The 20,620-nt window shown below is 31.3% G+C and overlaps 3 protein-coding genes across 3 annotated transcripts; 2 read left to right on the forward strand and 1 right to left on the reverse strand.

The window, feature by feature from the left end:
* The first annotated feature begins 4,809 nt into the window (after positions 1-4,809).
* On the forward strand, positions 4,810-6,650 carry LOC114189962 (chlorophyll a-b binding protein CP26, chloroplastic-like). Its single transcript, XM_028078693.2, has 6 exons — positions 4,810-5,101; positions 5,234-5,318; positions 5,458-5,508; positions 5,604-5,724; positions 6,093-6,227; positions 6,309-6,650. Exons 1-6 carry the CDS (start codon positions 4,888-4,890, stop codon positions 6,567-6,569), a joined length of 867 nt encoding a protein of 288 aa, XP_027934494.2. The 5' UTR covers positions 4,810-4,887; the 3' UTR covers positions 6,570-6,650.
* Positions 6,651-12,138: 5,488 nt separating this feature from the next.
* Positions 12,139-15,310, forward strand: LOC114190168 (receptor-like serine/threonine-protein kinase ALE2). Its single transcript, XM_028078960.2, has 4 exons — positions 12,139-12,791; positions 13,280-13,540; positions 13,654-14,511; positions 14,601-15,310. Exons 1-4 carry the CDS (start codon positions 12,362-12,364, stop codon positions 15,080-15,082), a joined length of 2,031 nt encoding a protein of 676 aa, XP_027934761.2. The 5' UTR covers positions 12,139-12,361; the 3' UTR covers positions 15,083-15,310.
* Positions 15,311-19,576: 4,266 nt separating this feature from the next.
* Positions 19,577-20,620, reverse strand: LOC114192258 (DUF1442 family protein (DUF1442)). The gene is made up of 2 exons (XM_028081918.2): positions 20,463-20,620; positions 19,577-20,331 (listed from the first exon to the last, which is right to left on the reverse strand). The coding sequence occupies exons 1-2, from the start codon at positions 20,517-20,519 to the stop codon at positions 19,720-19,722; spliced, it is 669 nt and encodes a 222-aa protein (XP_027937719.1). The 5' UTR covers positions 20,520-20,620; the 3' UTR covers positions 19,577-19,719.

The following is a 20,620-nucleotide window of genomic DNA, read 5'->3' on the forward strand; positions in this document are numbered from 1 at the left end:
GTGACAAACTAATGATAATAATATAAATTTTTTTTTTATTAAAAACATTAAATTTGGGATATAGAAATAAAAGCACATTAAATGCATGAGCACATTTCAATATTTTCATCGACATCTCCATTCAAAAATAAATAAATAACTACTAAAAATAAAATGCATTAGTTGTAGTAATAAATACGCATGCAACTGCAATTTAAAGTGTCACATGCTTACGTTTTGATGGGAAGGAAATCATTATACTAAGTTGATTAATTTAACTTTTAATAATATATAATAATATAAGTGATTTAATATTTTATTTTTTATGTATTTATTTGTTTTCATAATAAGTATATAATAGATATAATTTGTCTATTTTTGAATTATAAATTTTATCTGATTCTTTATCATTTCACTAAAAGAGAAAAATATAAGTGATTAAATGTTTTATTTACATGTATTTATGTAGATTTTTTTTAATATATATATATATATATATATATATATATATATAAATAGATATAGTTTGTATATGTTTCATGAAGTATAATTTTTTTTCATAAGTTTGATGTGGTCTATCATGTTTTGTATTCTTTTATTTTATTTTTTATTTATAATAAATTTTCATGTGATGACAAATGATAAATGAATTTTAGAATGCTAGCATAACTAAGATGTCAAGTTCACTGTAACATTTTACATGATCTTATTACACTTTTTCATTATTAATATTTCAACCATGGAAAAAAATATAAAACAATGGTTTATTTTGTTTCAAACAATAATATTTATTTTATTCTACGTTTAACTTTTAAGGTTATTTTATGTTAATAATTATCATATAATTTTTTTTTATTTTTCTAGTCTCATTATATTTCAGACACTACCAAAAAAAATAAATTATTGACGAGGATTTACCGACGAAAATATATTTGTTGCTAATTAATATTTACTGACGAATTTATCGACAAATTTTGGTATTGAATTTACCAATGATATGTCTGTCAGTAATTTGGATTTACTACCGGATTTACCGATGGATATTAGTGTTGAATTAATCGACAGAAATTGAAACTAAATTAAACAAAATTAACCCAAATTATGACTGAATTTGATAAAAGACATTAACACATGACATTGGTATTGACTTAACATGTGACATTGACATTGACACGTGACAATGTTGACTTGACACATGAACAACTTATTTCAAATTAAAAATAAAAATAAAAATTAAAAAAGAGAATAAAAAACCACAATGGTATACACCATTCACCTTCAGTTAACAATTTAAACATCTCTACACAAAATGATCAAATTAACCAAAATTAATGTAATTTGGGACCTTATCGAACACTCGAATAAAAAAAATACCACATTAAACAAAATAGCCAAATAATAGATGTCAAAATTGTATTTATGCCAAATTAATATTTTCTTAAAACTTGAAAACAAGGAGTGGTTTAAAAAGTAAGGAGAGAGCGAATCACTTGATGAGATGTCTTTTGGATGCATATATTGAATAGAAACGCTTACTTAAACTATTTAATATTAGCGCTATATGAGTACAAACTTCTTAGTTCATGTCATTATTAAACCTTTTAATATAAATAGAGTGCATTAATTACAATAATTAATACTTTTAAAGAAGGAAAATGTTTTTCGACAGTATTTGACGACAAGGTTGGCAACGGGGTGTGGCAGAGACGAGTTTCTCTATTCATACTCATACCCAACGGGTATAATCTCGTATTCATACTCATACCTGTTTTCTTATACTTCAATATTAATTTTAATTAATTTTTATAAGATAATAAAAAATTACACAAGGTAAACATAATATTATCAAATATTCAATATTAGGAGGATAATTCTTTCTTGATATCAAGTACTTTGAAATAAATTATAATTGTTTACATTTTATATTATAATACCAAATAAAATTTTATGAGAACCAAAACATTGATTAGATTTGTAAACATTAACGAAACCTAGTTGATAAAATTTAAAAATATTTTTAATAAAATATAAAAGGAAAACAAATATTCAAATTAAAATATATTCTAAATGTTTGTTTACTTCAATTTTTTAAATTCTAATAAATATATTTTTTATACACTAATAAAAGTTATAATACATCACTTGATCAAAATGACGCAACGAACAAATAGTAAACATAATGATAAAAAATTTAACATAGATCTTGTATCTTTTGAACTCTAATATATGTTGGATGGTGATAAAAAAATATTCATGGCAATTACATTAAATTTCTATATTGTAGTAATTAAAAGTTATTTATACAATTATATTGACAAGGTTATGGTATGATTGATAATGAATTAGAAAATAAAAAATAATTAGATAAAATATATCGAATAGTATTCTACATGATGAAAATAAACAACAAATAAGAAACTAAAAAATTAACAAAATGTGTGTCTTAGAAACAATTTGAGAGACTATTGAAAGAAATCGTACAAAGAAAAATAAATGTATAAGATGAAAAATACCTTAGAGATATAAGAAAACTTTTCAAATATAAATATATATGATCAATGGTTGAGAAATAACAAAAATTGTTTTAGCGAAACAAAAAAGTTCTTTAAATGAAACAAAAATGAATAATAATAAGTAAATAATATTTTTTTTTTCTTGATATTACTAGTAAATGAAAGGTTTATACTATTAAACACTTAGATTGAACGTATTAAGCATTCTCATGTGAAAGTAAAATATATAATAAATAAAAATATTAAAAAATAATAAAAATATTCAAATGTGAGACATAAATTTTTTTTAATTGACATACATCATTTTAACATAATTACATAAAGGTTATGATGAGATGAAAAATATATTGGATATGCAAATGAATTTCATGACAAACCAAATAATTAAAAGAAATAAAAAAATAAAAAGTATATATATAGTTACTTAATTAATTGTGAATATTTTAATAATTTAAATATTGAGGGAGATGTAGTGGGAACGTGTATTATCGCGAGGATATGTACATCCCCATACCCAATTAAAAAAGTCAGGGATTCCTTATACCCATACCTATACCCAGTCAATATGGGAATTTCCCGTCAAAACGGTGATAAGTTCAGATAATACTCACGGGGAGGAGTTTATTTGTCATCTCTATTTGATGACCATTTGATAACTCTTTCAAGAGTAAAATAATTTTAACAAAAGTTAATTTTATATTTCTAAAAGAAAGAAAAAGTGAATAGGAATGAGAAATAATGTCAAATGGTAAACAAAAAGTGTGATGTCAAAATATCGGTATCCTTTAGAGCTCAACGATACATAACACATACCAAGCAAAACAAAACATTCAAAGCTCTACTAAAAACAACTCATTGCCTTTCGCGACTGAACTTTTGTTTCCTTTTATTTATTACTTTTAAAGTTTAAGATTATCCTTACTTTTTTTCAAGATTTTAAATATAGTTAAAAGTTTAAATATAATTTATAAATGAAATTTGATTATTTTAAAAAAAAGAAAAGATTGAGATATAAATATAAATAGTTAATTGATTTTTATTTTATTAAAATTACAATTATTTTAAAAATATTAACAATTGTCAAGGATGTACCCAAATTGATAATAAAGGAAAATACAATTGTATTATCTTAGATAAATAATACATTTCAAGAATTGTTGGATGATTCAATAATCGTTGTTATTATTCAACATGCACCAGCATATATCTTAACGTTGATTAGAAGTAGGGTGATAAAATAAATTGTGACGAGCGGGTTAGTCTCTCAAAACGAGATGGGTCAAATTGAAATTTTTAACTTTTCAACTCATTTTTGTTTGACTTGTCTAGCCAACCAAATTGGTAGGTGAGCCCACCACAACTTGTTATAAAGTAATTTAACATGTAAATGTAATAATTATTTTAATTTATCCAATAAAAATATTAATTATATATATATATATATATATATATATATATATAATAGAAGTCGTACCCCTACCACGATTTGTAATTTAGAAATTACAATCGAAAGTCATTAGCTTAGAGCATGACTTCTTCGATGGAAGTTGTGCCTGTCTACACAATTTCTAATTTTAAAATTTTAATTGAAAATCGTTAATACCCAAACGCTTCAGCACAATAAAAAATACACTTAAATCCGTGTTTTCGAAACACAACTTTTACTTTTTATAATCTACTAAAAAAGTGTAGTATGAACACAATTTTCATGTAGAAGGCGTGTGACAAACAGACAACTTAACTTATGACTCGTGATAAATTTAAAACATGTCTATTCTCACAATTTTTATGTAAATTTGCACCGCATGTGTAAAAAAACCAACAAGAGAAAGCCTATTTGCAAGAATTTGTGATAGTTTGAATAAGAAATTGGACAAAATAATGGGCCTACATAAGTGATGACATCATAGATACCAGACATATACATGGTCTTTTCATTAGAAGGACTCGAAAGACAATAATTTCTTCCATGGTTGTTTGATTTATGTTAATTCTTAATTACATTAAAACTTTACTAGGATGTTATTGTGGTAATAATGGTTTCTCAGCCGAATGGAAGAAATTTACTAGTAAAAACCTGAATTGGATGAATGACACGACTCATTATGAGAGGTAAGTATAGCATAAAACACATTATCCAAACCAAATAAGTACACACGCCCAGGAGCATCCACGTAAGCTCATGATCTTCCACGTGTGAGATAAATCCAATCAAATTGTTGCATTGGATTACACATTTTGCATTCAAACCAATGAGAGCTCAGGATCACGAATCCACGTGGCACCTACACATCCACCAAACCATGCATACAGTATCTTCCTCTGCTAACCTTTTCACCCTCCATCACTACACACTAACTAACTAGCTACCTCCATCACCTGAGGCTTCCAAAACATGGCTTCTCTGGCGGTTTCCACCGTGGCTATGTCAGAAATGCTTGGAAACCCCGTCAGCCTCAGAGGCGCCACCAGGTCTGCTCCGTCACCATCTACACCTGTTACCTTCAAGACTGTTGCTCTTTTCTCCAAGAAGAAGGCGGCGCCACCTCCTCCAAAGAAAAAGGCTGCTGCTGTGTCCCCCGCCAACGAGGAACTCGCCAAGTGGTATGGTGAGTGATTCTTCAACTCCAATGGCCATTTGCATTCGTGTTAAATTATCCAGAATCATGATGAAATATTACCTGATATAATCTTATACGAGGCTTTTGATTTGTTCATCTTTTGCTTTCTCTTTTTGGCAGGTCCTGATAGAAGGATCTTCTTGCCGGAGGGTCTCTTGGACCGATCAGAGATCCCGGAGTACTTGACAGGAGAAGTTCCCGGAGAGTATGCCTCTTATTCATCCTTTTCTTTTTCATGCTATAACTCTCATTGACATGCAAACTATTCAAAACTTTATGTTACTGAATATTTATTCCGTTTAATTCTTCGTTCTTGTTTAATTTGTTGATCTGCGTGCCTGCAGTTATGGGTATGACCCGTTTGGTCTTAGCAAGAAGCCAGAGGACTTTGCCAAGTATGCACACTCTCAGAAAATTGGATGTCTATGTATTCACTGAAATGCTCAATTTCTTCAATTAATGTTGTTTTTCTCTTGATGATGTGATGCAGATACCAGGCGTTTGAGTTGATTCATGCGAGATGGGCAATGCTTGGTGCTGCTGGATTCATCATTCCTGAGGCCTTTAACAAATACGGAGCTAACTGTGGTCCTGAGGCTGTTTGGTTCAAGGTTTGCAAGATCTATCAATCAATTGTGTTAGCCCTGTTAAATTCCTCAACGCGCTGATTTTATCACTTAACTAAATAACTGTTGTTTAGATCTCCATCATGACACAGATCTAATCTAAGTTCCGGGTGAATAACTTGAAATTATACATGTATTTGTTATTTCTAGCTGTACACAATCTGTTTGAAAGTAGTTGCCAGACAAGACCCTGTGACATGAACAAAACAACTCCAATTTACTCGAGTTCTTGTCATGAACAAATACCATTTGTTGCCTTCAGATTGAGCATCGTTTCCATTAAGCTTTTAGCACATAGTATATTTTAAAACTGCCTTACATTAAGGTGATGTTTCTCCATGGAATGAATGCAGACCGGAGCTTTGCTTCTTGATGGGGGTACGTTGAACTACTTCGGGAAACCAATCCCCATCAATCTTATTGTTGCTGTTGTTGCTGAGATAGTTCTTGTGGGTGGTGCTGAGTACTACAGAATTATCAATGGCCTGGTATGTAACATTTTACATGATGGGAATGAGTGTCACCACCCTGTTCATATATTTTAACAGACACCATTCATACTTTTATAGGATTTTGAAGACAAGCTTCACCCAGGTGGTCCATTCGACCCGTTGGGGCTAGCAAAGGATCCAGACCAAGCTGCACTTCTAAAGGTGAAGGAAATTAAGAATGGTAGACTTGCTATGTTTGCGATGCTCGGTTTCTACTTCCAAGCTTATGTGACTGGAGAAGGCCCGGTTGAGAACTTGGCAAAACATCTTAGTGACCCTTTTGGTAACAACTTGCTCACTGTGCTTGCTGGATCAGCTGAGAGGGTTCCAACTCTGTAAATCAATCATCTATGTGCTCTTCTCCAATCTTAAAATGTACAATACATCTCAGTAAGACTCAAGTTAAGGTGTTTCACTTTATTCCTTGGAGTTGGAAGACAACGTACTCTAATTTATAGAGCCTGCATGACCCACATCGACTGCAATTTGACCTTAATTACAAAAGTTCTTCCGAATTTTGCGTCCGAGTCATGGTTCAAAATAAATTCACACTACGAAATCCTAATAGAAACAGATTTTAAATTTCGTAGTTTATATTTTACTGCAGCGCTTGAAATGTTTAAATAGGGACATTAACAAGAGTTTCTCTGTTAGAATACTGTAAAACAAGCATTTCTTGGTTCACCTAAATCAGACGAGACGCCAATGCCATTACTTTTTTGAACAATTGTGAAACTTGAAAGATCAGTGAAGAAAAGTTCAAATTACAACTTTGTTGATTTTTGCATACTCCCACAATTAAATATTAACTCAGATATATGCTCCATGCAATAGGAGTCTCACCATCGATTTGATGTAGCAAACATGTTTTGTTTTTCTTCATCTTTCTTCCAACGAGTGTGATTAATAATCAAGCTAAGTTTAATAACGAATCACGACAACACATAATATGAATTTAATTAGGAACATTATATAAAATTGATAGTTTAAGGTTTTAGATACTGTAACAAATATTGTTCTTTTCAATCTTTCTTCTGTATATATGTTATTTTGTTCTTTGTCTTTAGTTTTTAGGACATAGGCTGTAAATTGTGAGGCACCAATATGTATTTATGGGACTCAAATCACATGTCATGTTTGTTTAATAAGTTGATCCATTCTGACTTTGGTGCTTATCAGTGGCTACCTACCACCAATTCGAAAGAAGAATAAAAGTTGAGAACTAAGTTAGGGTTTGGGATAAAGGTGGAAACAGTTCCAAAATTTCAGTGAACAAAGTCATTTGTTTATAAATCAACCACGTACCTTGTCTGTCTCCTTCCTTAAACATGTGTAATGCGCCCGACCAACCAAATAGATAGCAATTGAAATGATTTAGTTCAATCCTTCAACATTACAGTAGTCAATAATGAATATCATCTGTAACAAGAAATCATATCAAACACATTAGTTTGGAAGTTGCACAGTTGGGTTTTTGGGCCCATGATTATCATTCGAACTTTATGCTTGACCATGGAGGTTGTTTTTCCTCTGTCATTGTTTTTTCCATCCTTTCATTTTCCCACTTGTTTTCTGGGGCATTATGTCAGTGTTGCTAGGCCCTCTAACTTTTCTGCACAAATAGTTCTAAGAAAAGGAGATGCTTTTCATGTTGATGTTGACACCAACTCATGGTATTCTAAATTCCCAATGGATCAACCACATTCGTATACTAGTGGTGTCTATTCAAAAAAAAAAAATCAACACATGCAATGCAAATACCTCTAAGACAATGGAAAACGACCAAAACAGAAACTAATTACTCTCCGAAACGAACTGTTTTGTGTTGGTTGTGCTCCAAGCCAACCTAAGTAACTAAGTACAATGGGCATTTCACATGAGAGGTAGATTAGTATAAAGAAAACTAAAAGTGAGAGGTATATTAATAAAGAAAAGTGCATAAAAAATATTACTCACAAATTTGTGGCTGGAGTCACATAAGTGTTACAAACACGTTAGAAAGTGAGATAAATTATTAAAGTTTTAACATAGCACAAATTTGTGGCTGGAGTCACATATGTGTTAGAAACACTTTAGAAAGTGAGATAAATTATTAAAGTTTTAACATAGAAAGTTATTTTAGAAGTTCACTTATAAAGTTTTGGTCCCCCATAAGTGTGGGAGACACGTTAATATGAAAAAAAAAATACCAAAAATTCTCCCGCAAAATTTCTATATCAATAGTGGATTGCTTAAATATTATTAAATAAAATAACATAACATAACTTAGATTTGATTTTGTTCTTATTTATATGAGAAGAGTGATATAGATTTTTGGCTTAAAAGAACCAATCTTACTTAGTTTCTTTAAGATATATAGATGAAGATTTTCATTCTGTGAAATCCATTTTGATTTATTCCATTCATTGTTAAGAAAACGGGTCATAATTCATAAATTTTTTCATAAGTTATTCCAACCATGATTTTAAGTGAAACAATACTCCTATTAGAGCTATATGTTTTTTAAATTTTGCGGAAATTATTTTTAAACAAGATTTCATTCCTCTCGCTCTTTATATATATATATATATATATATATATATATATATGTATATATATATATATATATATATATGTATGTATATATATATATATATATATATATATATATATATATATACATACATATATATATATATATATATATATATATATATATATATAATTCTATTTGGACTAGTGTTTTATTTATTTTACCTTGTGAACATTGGATATTAGCATTTTCGTCAGTGATAGATAACTTAAATAATGAGTGATGTATTTTATAATTTTTTTTATCGAGTTTAAACTCTTTTAAAATGTTTTTCCGAATAAATAACGTTAAATTTTATGAATGTAGGTTTGCATATTTTTTTATTACTCTTTAGCTAGTTGACTCATTCCCCATTTCATTTATTTTTTTCTTTGTTTGGAGGACTAATGAAATAAAAATATTTGGAAAAAGTAAAACTAAAATTATAATAAAAAAATATAAATATAAAAATAAATATAACAATTTTCAGCTAATGGTAATGGATTTAAAAAAACAGTAATAAATATATACAAAAAGTTCTGATCCAATGTTTTCTACATCAATGTACAATAAATATTAAGTTTATTTTCTTTTGTCGTAAACAATTAATTTAAGTTTCCACTTTTTAAAGTAAAAACAAAAATATAGTTTTTTAAATATAGTATGTTATATGCGCGTAAACTTAGGTGAAAGCAGTAAAATATATATTTGTATTTATTTTTCTTTAATTTGTAAATCCATATACTTTTTGTGAGATATAATAAATATTTTCATTAGTAAACAAAATTTTTGTTTTCTGAAGTCAAATTTAGTTTAAATTATTTTTTTATAAAAAATTCCTTCGCATACTTTGTTTACGACTTAACTAATTTTAAGCATTTGAAAGTTCAGAGTTTCTATGTTTTTCCTCCTAACTTTTACCATTCACAATATTATTTATTTATTTTGTACTTCTCATAATAAATAATAAACAATATACATTTCAGGTTTAATATTTTATTTTCAAGAAGGAAAAGGAAAATAGAGGTGGAAACTTTTTCTTCTTCACATAAAGTGAAAGCAGGACTTATCAATTATTGTTCCTTCTTCCTTTTAATGGAAAGTGAGTATAAAAGTGGTAGATGGCATTATATTTGTGTGCCTTATTCCCCTGGTAATAATTCATATAAATAATAGAAAATTAAAAGCCACATAAAAATAAATACGTAATAGAGTGATAAAAAAGAGAAAGAGATAGAGTGTTTTACAAGTTATTTTGTAATTCTATTATATAATTTAAAGTTGGTTTAATTAATTTTCAACTTTATATTAAATTTGTGTTCTATTATTTTTTAAGTATTTAAACCATTTATATTTTTTAATTTAATTTTTTGTATATAAATTTTTTGTTAATTAAGTCACATAAATTTTGCTTGTTATATTACTTATTTTCCATTATATTTTAAAAATATGATGGGGTAGTTAATATAAATAATATTACATTTAACGTTAAATAAAAGTATTTTTCTTATTCCACTAATACAAAAAAGTCTTATAACGTCATCCATATAACGCCTGTCTAGAAAAAGTTTCACGTTAAAAATGACCTGTGGCATTTTTATAAAATATGTTAAATAAAAAGATGTGACACAAACAATTCCTTTATTATAGACTATATGAAAGTTATCCGAATATTACATTAATTATGTGAACAATTAAAAAATAATAGAATAAGATAAAAAAATCTCACTACTTCATTAACAAATGTTAATAATTAAATGATAACTATTTAGATAAAAAATAAAAAAAATTGTAAATGTTGTTCAATTAAAGAATTTTAACAACTACTCTATTAAAACTATTCAAATTTAAATTTAATTAAGCCTCTGTACCGTTGGATATTAATTTACACAACCAGGGAAAGGTTTTTTGTTTTTGTTTTTGCGCAAAAACAGCAAAGAAACCAGAATGCTTCAAAAGCGGCTGTGTTGTGTTGAATATATTAAATACTGTGCCAGGTTGCTTTCTCTGGAAATGTGAGACAACTTTCTCAAATACCCAAATTTGAAGATCAAACCAAACAAATCCTAGAGACAGAAAAAAGAACTTCAAATGCATGCTCATGCTTCACAAAACACTACTACTTCTCATCTTTGTTTTTATGGAATTCTGTTGTATGTAACATTTTCAGAATAATTTTCATGATTCTATTTACAATTGCATTAGTTAATCATATTCAAGTCCTATAATTAAAAACTATTTTTTTATTCTTGTTATAATCTTTGAATTCAAATTACAGAAACAAAAGATTTTTCTTTTTTTTTGGTTGCATATAGAAGGAATTATTGTTACTGTAATAATAAGGTTTAGGGTTGTGATGTGTTACAGGCTCAGTTACCGTAGAACGATAACAGGGATTTGAATTTTGAAAAGCATTCCATTCACCAATTGCCACGCGCTAGGCGCGTGCCACACTCATTCCCAAACGTGGCAGACGTGGCGCTGTACCAGTGGTGGGACCCGTAAAGCAGACAAATTAATTTCTCAGTCAATAGTACATTTTCTACTGAAAAAAAAATTGAAAAAAGGAATTTATAAAAAACTTAAACGGTTTGAATTTTCAAATTTCTAAGATGCAGTAATAATTCTAAAATACATATACTTTTTAAAATTAAATTATATTATTAACTAACAAAAAGATGATAGCAAAAAGAATTACTGAAAACGACATAGATTATTATATTTTTCTTGTACTGTGGTTTTGTATCAATATTATATCATCCTACCTGTGACACTAGCTTTGCTACTTAAGAATTTAAATATTGAACAAAAATCTCAATAACAAATGGAAGCAAAGGAAAGAGAATCTCCCAATATTTTTATTCAGAGTGTGTTTGTTTCTAAAGTTTGAAATTAGAAAAACAAGAGGCTATACACTATAACATTGCTAAACATACATAATTACCACTGCTGTTACTAACAATAATAAAATAAACCAAGTGGTGCTCAAGGATAAATGGATTTTTAAGTGTAACATTTCCTGAATAATGGGGTATTTAAATCTGTAAAAACAATTAGAGTAATAAGAATGTTTTTTTTTCTACAAGAAAAAATGCACATAAAAACCATAATACCACAACCCCACACAAAAAGAAAACTTTACCCCTTTTTCTTCGATGCTTTAATGATCTACTTCCCTTTTTATTTCCACTTTTGGATTCATTATTAGCAAGGAAAAAGTAATTATGTCGATAATGTCAATCATTTAAACATTATTTGAACAAGATTAAAGTGTTATTTAACAATAACTTACGTAATGATAGGAAGAAAAGTGTTCTATAATGACGAGTGGGAGAATACTCCATGAGAAAGTGGCTAGTTTTGAGTTTTTGCAACATTCCACGAACACCACTTTTTACTGTCTTTGATTTATGACTTGACTTGTATCCCTTCACCACTTCACTTGTCCTCTATGCGCTTTTTCCTCTCTCTTTGCTCTTTGCTTTACACACGGAAACATAAGCCTTGCATAGGGTCGCATTCAAAAACCAAAAGTTCAGAGCTTGTTTATTTGTAAGCCTTTTTTCGTTAGGAACTGAAAATGGCGTTTTCAGTACTGCTACTGTTGTTCTCTCTTGCGTTTTTGCTCTCAAACCCAACATGGGTGTGTGGGAATGGAGAGCTAAGAGCACTGATGGATTTGAAAGCCAGTTTGGATCCAGAGAGCCTTTATCTACCGTCTTGGACTGTCAATGGTGACCCATGTGGTGGATATTTTGAAGGAGTGGCATGCAATGAGAAGGGTCAAGTGGCAAATGTTTCTCTGCAGGGTAAGGGTCTCTCAGGGAAGCTTTCACCAGCCATTGCAGGGCTCAAGCACCTGACTGGTCTCTACTTGCATTATAACTCTTTGTATGGAGACATACCAAGAGAGATTGCAAACTTGACTCAGCTTGTTGATTTGTATTTCAATGTAAACAATCTGTCTGGGGAAATCCCACGCGAGATAGCCACCATGGAGAACTTGCAAGGTTTGTGGTTGTGATCTTGTTGAACAAGATCGAAACCTTTGTTATTCTGTCTTAAGTGTTTTTCTTTTCAATTTTTCCGTGTTTAAAGTTTGTCTTTTTTGTTTTGTTTTCTGTACCTAAATGCTGTTTAGTGAAGATGGGCTTCGGCTGAAAGACTCGAGCTTGATTTCGATTATTTGCTGTACTATACCATTTGTTTTGCTTTATTCCCTCAAATGGTGTGCACGGAACTCTCTTACACTTGCTTCAAAGTAGTTTTTCCTTTTCTTTAATAATGTTGAACATGGCTTTTGAATCCTTTATATTTTGACAAACTTGTAAGCTGCAAAAAAAGAGTTTTATTTCTGTTGATTGTTTACTCTCTTCATTTAGCATTTGCTTCAAAACTAAAGTTGCTACCAGTTCTTCCTATGGGCATCTTCAGTTTTGTTGTGTGGGTTGTTCAAACTTTTCAGTATGCTTATTTGTCTCTTTCACTTTCTTTTCAGTTTTGCAGCTTTGTTATAATCACTTGACTGGAAGCATTCCTACACAACTAGGTGCTTTGAAAAAGCTGAGTGTTGTTGCATTGCAGTCAAACCAGTTAACTGGTGCTATCCCTGCTAGTCTAGGTGATTTGGGCTTGCTGGCGAGGCTAGATTTGAGCTCTAATAATCTTTTTGGTTCCATTCCCACTAGTCTTGCAGAAGCTCCTTCACTGAGAGTTTTGGATGTTCACAACAACACCCTTTCTGGGAATGTACCTCCTGGTAATGATGACGTTACAGTACATGGTTAATCTTGTATGATTTTTCCATTTCTTCAGTAAATTTGTTTTTCTGATCTAAACTAAATTTATTTTCCATTTCTTGATTCAATGAAGCTCTTAAGAGACTAGAGGATAGGTTTCTGTATGAGTACAATCTGGGGTTATGTGGAGTTGGGTTTTCATCCTTGAAAGCTTGCAACGCCTCAGATCATGTGATTCCAAGCAGACCCGAGCCTTATGGAGCAGCAACAAGAGATATCCCTGAAACTGCAAATGTGAAGTTACCATGCAATGGTACTCAGTGCCTTAATTCATCAAAATCAAATCAATCCACATCAATTACTGTGGGCATATTTGTGGTAATAATTGCAGTGTCTGCAATCGGTATTTTGACATTCACACTGTATCGTCGGAGAAAACAAAAGCTTGGAGGTTCTTTTCATATCAGTGACAACCGTGAGGAGGCCATGGGTGGTGGTGTGTGTAGGAAAGACGGATCTCCTTTGGTCAGCCTTGAGTACTCTACAGGATGGGACCCTTTGGCTGAGAGTAGAAATTTCAACGGGTATAGTCAAGATGTGGTTCAGAGTTTGAGGTTCAATTTGGAAGAAGTGGAGTCAGCTACTCAGTATTTCTCAGAGTTGAATCTGTTGGGAAAGAATAGCTTTAGTGCAACATATAGAGGAGTTCTGAGAGATGGATCCGTTGTTGCAGTGAAGAGCATAAGTAAAACTAGTTGCAAGTCGGATGAAGGTGAGTTTATGAAGGGACTGAACATGTTGACCTCATTGAGGAATGATAATGTAGTTAGGTTGAGGGGATTCTGCTGTTCAAGGGGACGAGGTGAATGCTTTCTGATTTATGATTTTGTTTCCAATGGAAACCTTTCACGCTTCCTTGATGTTAACGAAGGAGATGGTGAAGTCCTTGAATGGTCAACTAGAGTTTCTATTGTGAAAGGGGTTGCAAAAGGTTATCTCTCTATCTCTCTATCTATCTATCACCCTTTATTAATTAGTCACATTCCTATAATCTAAACTGAACCATTTTTTGTTGATCAGGTATGGCATATTTACATGCATACAGAGGAAACAAACCAGTTTTGATTCACCAGAACATCTCAGCTGACAAAGTCCTGATTGATCAGCGCTTCAATCCATTGTTGGCAGATTGTGGCATTTACAAGCTTCTTACTAATGATATTGTGTTCTCTGCACTGAAGGGTAGTGCAGCAAAGGGTTACTTGGGTCCTGAATATGCCACTACTGGGCGCCTTGCTCAGACAAGTGATGTCTATGCCTTTGGGGTGCTGCTTTTCCAGATCCTTTCTGGGAAGCAAGAAATCACTAGCTCAATAAGGGTTGCTGCAGAGTGCTCCAAGTTCCAAGAATTTATGGACCCGAATCTTCATGGAAGATACTTTGAATATGAAGCAGCTAAACTGGCAAAAATAGCTTTGCTTTGCTCCCATGACTCTCCCTTCGAGAGGCCATCCATGGAAGCCATTGTTCAAGAACTGGGGAACTGCAGTAGCTGCCTCTGATTAGTTAGTGCTAACAACTGCTTAGCTTTTGGACAGTAGTGGGTTGTATCGTAGAGAATGGACATTTCTTCCTCAAATCGCCTGTGATTTTGTTCAATGTATTTTGTTGTACAAGGTGAATGTTTGATTTGATTTTTCGGTCTATCCGTATCTACCGGACAAAAATCTAACGTAGTAGGATTCTGTTCACCAACTCCGGATTACGGTTATTATAATATTCTTCTCGCACATCCCATATAGTGTCAAGGATTCTCATGATTATCATCTCATGCTAATGATGAAGCCATTTTAGGCATCACTCACATCAATTATACATGCGGGGACCGTGGTTTCCACCAGGTCAAAAGTTGTTTTTTTTTCTCTATATATATATTCATCCAACGATGAGAAACAAAAAAATGCTTTGGGTATTGGACAACGTTTAAAGGGTAAATTGTTTACCATTTTGCTAAACTCATTAAGTTAAAATATGTATCTACGGGTAACAACAAATAATCGTACATAAAATGTTCAGGATCTGTCACTGAATGTATCGCTCAATTCTGATATTTTTTTTGTGGAATCGTCATTAATTCATTGTACTGGTAGAAATACAACATAGGTTTAAACGTACATTCGGTCCTTATTTTCATTATTTTTATTTAATTTGGTTCTATTTTTATTTTGTATTCAATCAAGTCTTTATTTTTATTAAATTTTAGTCACTTTGATCCTTTTTAGTAATTTTCATTAAATTTTAGTCACTTTGATCCTTCTTAGTAACGGTGTTTAAATAGTTAACGTTTTTGAACAGTACATGTCATGTGTCAGTTCCATAATTTTTTTTTATTTTTTTTTAAATTTAAATTTAAATTTAAATTTTTTTAATTTAAAAAAAAATTGTCTACGTGTCAAGTCATAATTGTGCCACGTGTCGACTTCAGTGACACGTGTCAGTTGTACCCGAATTGGGGTATCTCTTATGTACCCGAATTTGATTATAAGTTACAAAAATCAACCCCTTATTGTTTGTACTAGGTGACTAGCTTGAAAAAAAGGCCAAACCAGATAAGAAAATAAGTGGGGTACAAAGAACAAATAATTAGAGAATTGGGTATTACTTTTCGTACCATTTTTTAAAATTTATTATTCAATCCTTCTTTTATTATCCAATGAGATGTACCTCTTATGTACCTCGATGAGTTGACACGTGACATATACCATACCATTCAAAAACATTAATTATTTAACCACCATTAGTAAAAAGGACTAAATTGATCAAGATTTGATGAAAATGAGAATTTAATTGAACATAAAACAAAAGAAAAAATGACAAAATTGAATAAAAAAAGCGAAAATAAAAACCAAAAGTATATTTAAACCTAGAATATACCACGTTAAAAATGGAGATTTGTGACACAAAGATAGAACAAGAGTAGGGGACGAGGTATAGTTTTACTGGGGTAAAGGTCCTACCTTTGTTAAGAAACATGGGGAGGTTGGTTACCTTTTTTTGGGACTAAAGACTTTTCAGAGGACGGATGTTCCCACATGTTACGGGTACATGGGCTCAGTTGTCTACTACTTGAAGATGTTTGTTTCACTGGCTCAGTCACGTGCCTCATTTTCCTTCCCTTATGAAAATATCCATTTTATTCTTAAAAATATACTTTCAAATTATATAATTTGAAATTCATTTTTTTTTTTGCATAAAAAAGAGTTTCGTATTACATAGTTTTGAAATCATTTTTCACTTTCAGATTATACAATCGGAAGTTTTTTCTACTTTGAGATTACACATTACGTAATCTAAAAACTTTTGTTATTTTTGAATTATACAATTCATAAATTATTATTTTTTACATAAAAAGAATTTTAGGATTATCCAAGAAGTCATTTTCAACTTTTAAATTATATAATCTGGAAGCAAGTTTTTTTTTTTATTTTCAGGTCCATAAATCAATTTTTGACAATTTTTTTTTATGAATTGTATAAATTAAGTTATTTTTATTTTTGAATTGTGTAATTAAAAAAATTTCTTCTAAATCACACAATTCAAATTTTCTTTTTATAAAAAAATATGACATTTAAATTATGCAATAAAAGATACTTTGTTTCTTTCTTACGTCCACCTATAACATAACGTGTAGACAAGAGTGACATTGAGGGGCGATGATGGCAAGGTGTGACGATGGCGACAGCAAAGGATGATATCAGCAGGGGTAATATGGTTTTTTAACGAACTCCATGGGGCGCACATGGAAAGAATGGGGGTGTAGGAAGAAACGACCCACATCCACTTGTAAACTGGGTCCAATAATTAATACCAAGCCCCCCCAATACCCAATTGCATGGTCATGGGTCATTCATCACTGTCTGCCCAATTTTCAGGAAAAAGGAAAAAAAGAAGAAGCGATGTGAGAATTTTCATTCGTTCAACAAAGCAATTCGATACTTTACATTTCCTTTTACAACAAAGAAAGATAGCTAAATAAGAGAGAGTATAGTAGTATGAATGATAAAACCATTTCTTTATTATTGCACTACAGGAGAATAAGATATTTTACAGAGGAAATTGTTATTTACCATTAATAAAATTATTATGGGATTATTTGTTTCTAAAATCTATTGTCTTTGTTAGTGTCTATGTTGTCACATTAGTATATGAAACTAAGAAAATTTTAAGTATTTGAAGTTTTTAGCTGTTTTATCTAAGTTCTTAAATTTTATGGTGTATTTTGATTCTTAAACATACTTTTTATATTACCGGTTGAAGTCATATATTTTCTTAATTTTAACTCGGTGGATTGACGGATTAAGCTTTAAAATAATTATGTTGAATTTTGGACGAATTTGGCAGAAATATCACTTTAACTTTTAGTAATTATAGATAACACTCTTATTGTCGTTTTAAAAATACAATTATAACCCAAACACAAAGTGTAACACCTTTTAAAAGGAAATTTTACATCTAATTTAATTTTATATCTATATATTATGAATTCATCTTATATCTAGTTCGATTCGAAACTGATTAGATATTTAAAGAAATGTTTAATTAGTCGAATGGTACTCAATTTTATTTAAATGTATCAGTTTAATGGCTTTAGTAATTTTTGTCTGAAAGGAACCTGATTAAGATATTTTTTCAAAAGTTAGGACTAAATTGACACATTTTTAAAAACGGACAACAAACTAACATATATGAACAAAAGTGGGTATCATCCAACTAATTAAACCTTAAAAAAACTCACACAGGAAGACAAGACTTTTGTGAACGTCACATGTCACGTGGTAATGCTGGCTGTGATCCCAAAACATGTAGGCAAGGATTAGCTGTTGTTGAGTGCTAATTAAGCTGTTAGTGTTGGTTAATGAATTGTTACACCACTCTTAGCTGATGCTAATACACAACTAAGCAGTGTTCTAATTTTGAGGGACAAAACAACACAGGCCCCACGTTGGGGCAGGTAGCAGTCCGGCCCAGGTGGTTGTAATTTAATTAGATAATCTCATAACACTGTGTTTTAATTTAAGGTTATGTGTCCAGCCTGTTGTCTGTACCGTGAAGATGCTGCTACCAGGCCCTCACCCTCACCACTGTGTTTTTTTTACTCCTTTCACGTGGATGCTCAGTCCCTTTGCTTTCATCAAGATTACTAAAATATATTAGTTCAACCTAAAAGTTTCTGAACAACCCTACCCTAGTTTTCACTATAATCAATGGTATAAACCACTGGATTGATTTTCATACACTTTATAAACTAGAGATATAATGATGTAGAAATTTAACACTGCTTATTCACCAGATTGTTCAGTAAAAAATAGTTAAATTTTTTGTTTTTTGTTTTACTTGAGAATTTATTGAGATTATATAATGTGTGACATCAGTCTAACTCACACACCTTCAAGAGTGAATTCCTCTCATATACTATATGTTTCTTTTCAAGTGAATGATGACTTTTACTTATGCTGTTGTTGCGGTAATTATGTGTTATGTTATGTTGTTGATTTTTGAGATAGACATTAAGAAGAAATTATATATATATGTTACATCAGTATAACCCATATCACCACTTTTATTTTTTTCATATGATTTTTAACCTTTTCATTTCTCTCTGATATAAAACTTAGCCCCACATTTAGATTATTCTGAAAAATTTGAAATGAGTATGAGGGCAGTTAGTTTTATCCTTGACAAAGCTAAAAAATAGCATTTTACGTGTTTTGCTAATTTGGCAGATCTATAATTTGATTATTCTATTGTGAATAATAGGATGCACACGTTTTGGTAAGAATCAATCTTCTCTCAATCTTCTTTGTGGATTTTATATTGAATGTCCAACCGAAATAGAGATTTTATAAGTAAGATTCGCATACAGGTCCTCGTGACTTCAAATGTCATAAAGGAACCTTCGGGGAAGGTAATCCAATTAATTTGACACAGTCAATATACTTGCTGATTCCTTATGTGTGGTCTTAACTCTTTAGAACACACAAGAGAAGCATAACATGTGTTTACAAAACAATTTATGCCATATATGTTTATAATTTTGGTATATACATCGTAGAATAGTACTTACTAACTCCTACACAGCTTCATGTCAGAAGCAAGATTTAGCAAGAACAAAATGGTGAATTTAGTAGTATATATATGATTAAGCTTGAATGACTTTCCTGTGAGGAGATCTGACTCTGAACACATGTTCCTCGCCAGTGCATTTGTCTACCTTGACAACCCAACGGCTTTTGAACTTTCCCATTCTGCTTCCATACTTTGGACTTGTTTCAGTGATTCCAAATCTTGTCACCAGCAAACCTTCTCCTATGGGAAGAAGCTGTGTTTTTGATCCACATGCCAAGCAAGACTTTCTGCAGCTAAATGCGTTGTAGCCCACAACCACCGTGCCATTTTGCTTCCTACCCTCTTGAACTGCTCTGAAAATCTCCTCATGGTTCTCAAGGTTGCAGTCAATGAGCACAAAATCTGCAGCCTGATCATATTGGTTTAACAGAAGCTCCTGAGCTTCTCCTACCATGAACTGAACTTGATGAGAAGCCACTCCCAGGGCAAATTTGGAGGCTCTGAGCTCTTCATGGCCAGGAACAACACAAATCACCTGGCCACCAGTTTGATGAGCAGCAGCAACCAATGCAAGGGTGGTGGAGTCTGCTACACCAGCACAAGCCACAACCATCAGTTGTGCATTGTTTCCTGCAGCAAGTGCTGATATGAACTCAGCCACATCTGGCTCTTTGCACTTTTGACCCTGAAAGAAACAATAACACAAACATCAGATAGGCAGTTTTGAAGATAAATATATATATGGTGATGAGAGGGATTGAAGAAGCTTGGTAGGAATTGTTTTGAGAAATGATTTAGAGAATGATGAATACTCACCATTTTCAAGGTGCTGAGATAGGCCTTTGTGGCATTTTCTGCAGACCAGCAAGCCATGATTGAGTCTGTTCTTGATTGCTTCAACTGCTCTGAGGGTTTTGTGAGATATGATGCAAATGATGAGTGGCTTGGCTTTGGTTCTTGTGCTTATAAATATA

Source organism: Vigna unguiculata, chromosome 7 (assembly GCF_037176805.1).
Source record: "Vigna unguiculata cultivar grain cowpea cultivar isolate G323 ecotype 2 chromosome 7, ASM3717680v1, whole genome shotgun sequence".
In the NCBI taxonomy this organism is placed as follows: Eukaryota; Viridiplantae; Streptophyta; class Magnoliopsida; order Fabales; family Fabaceae; genus Vigna; species Vigna unguiculata.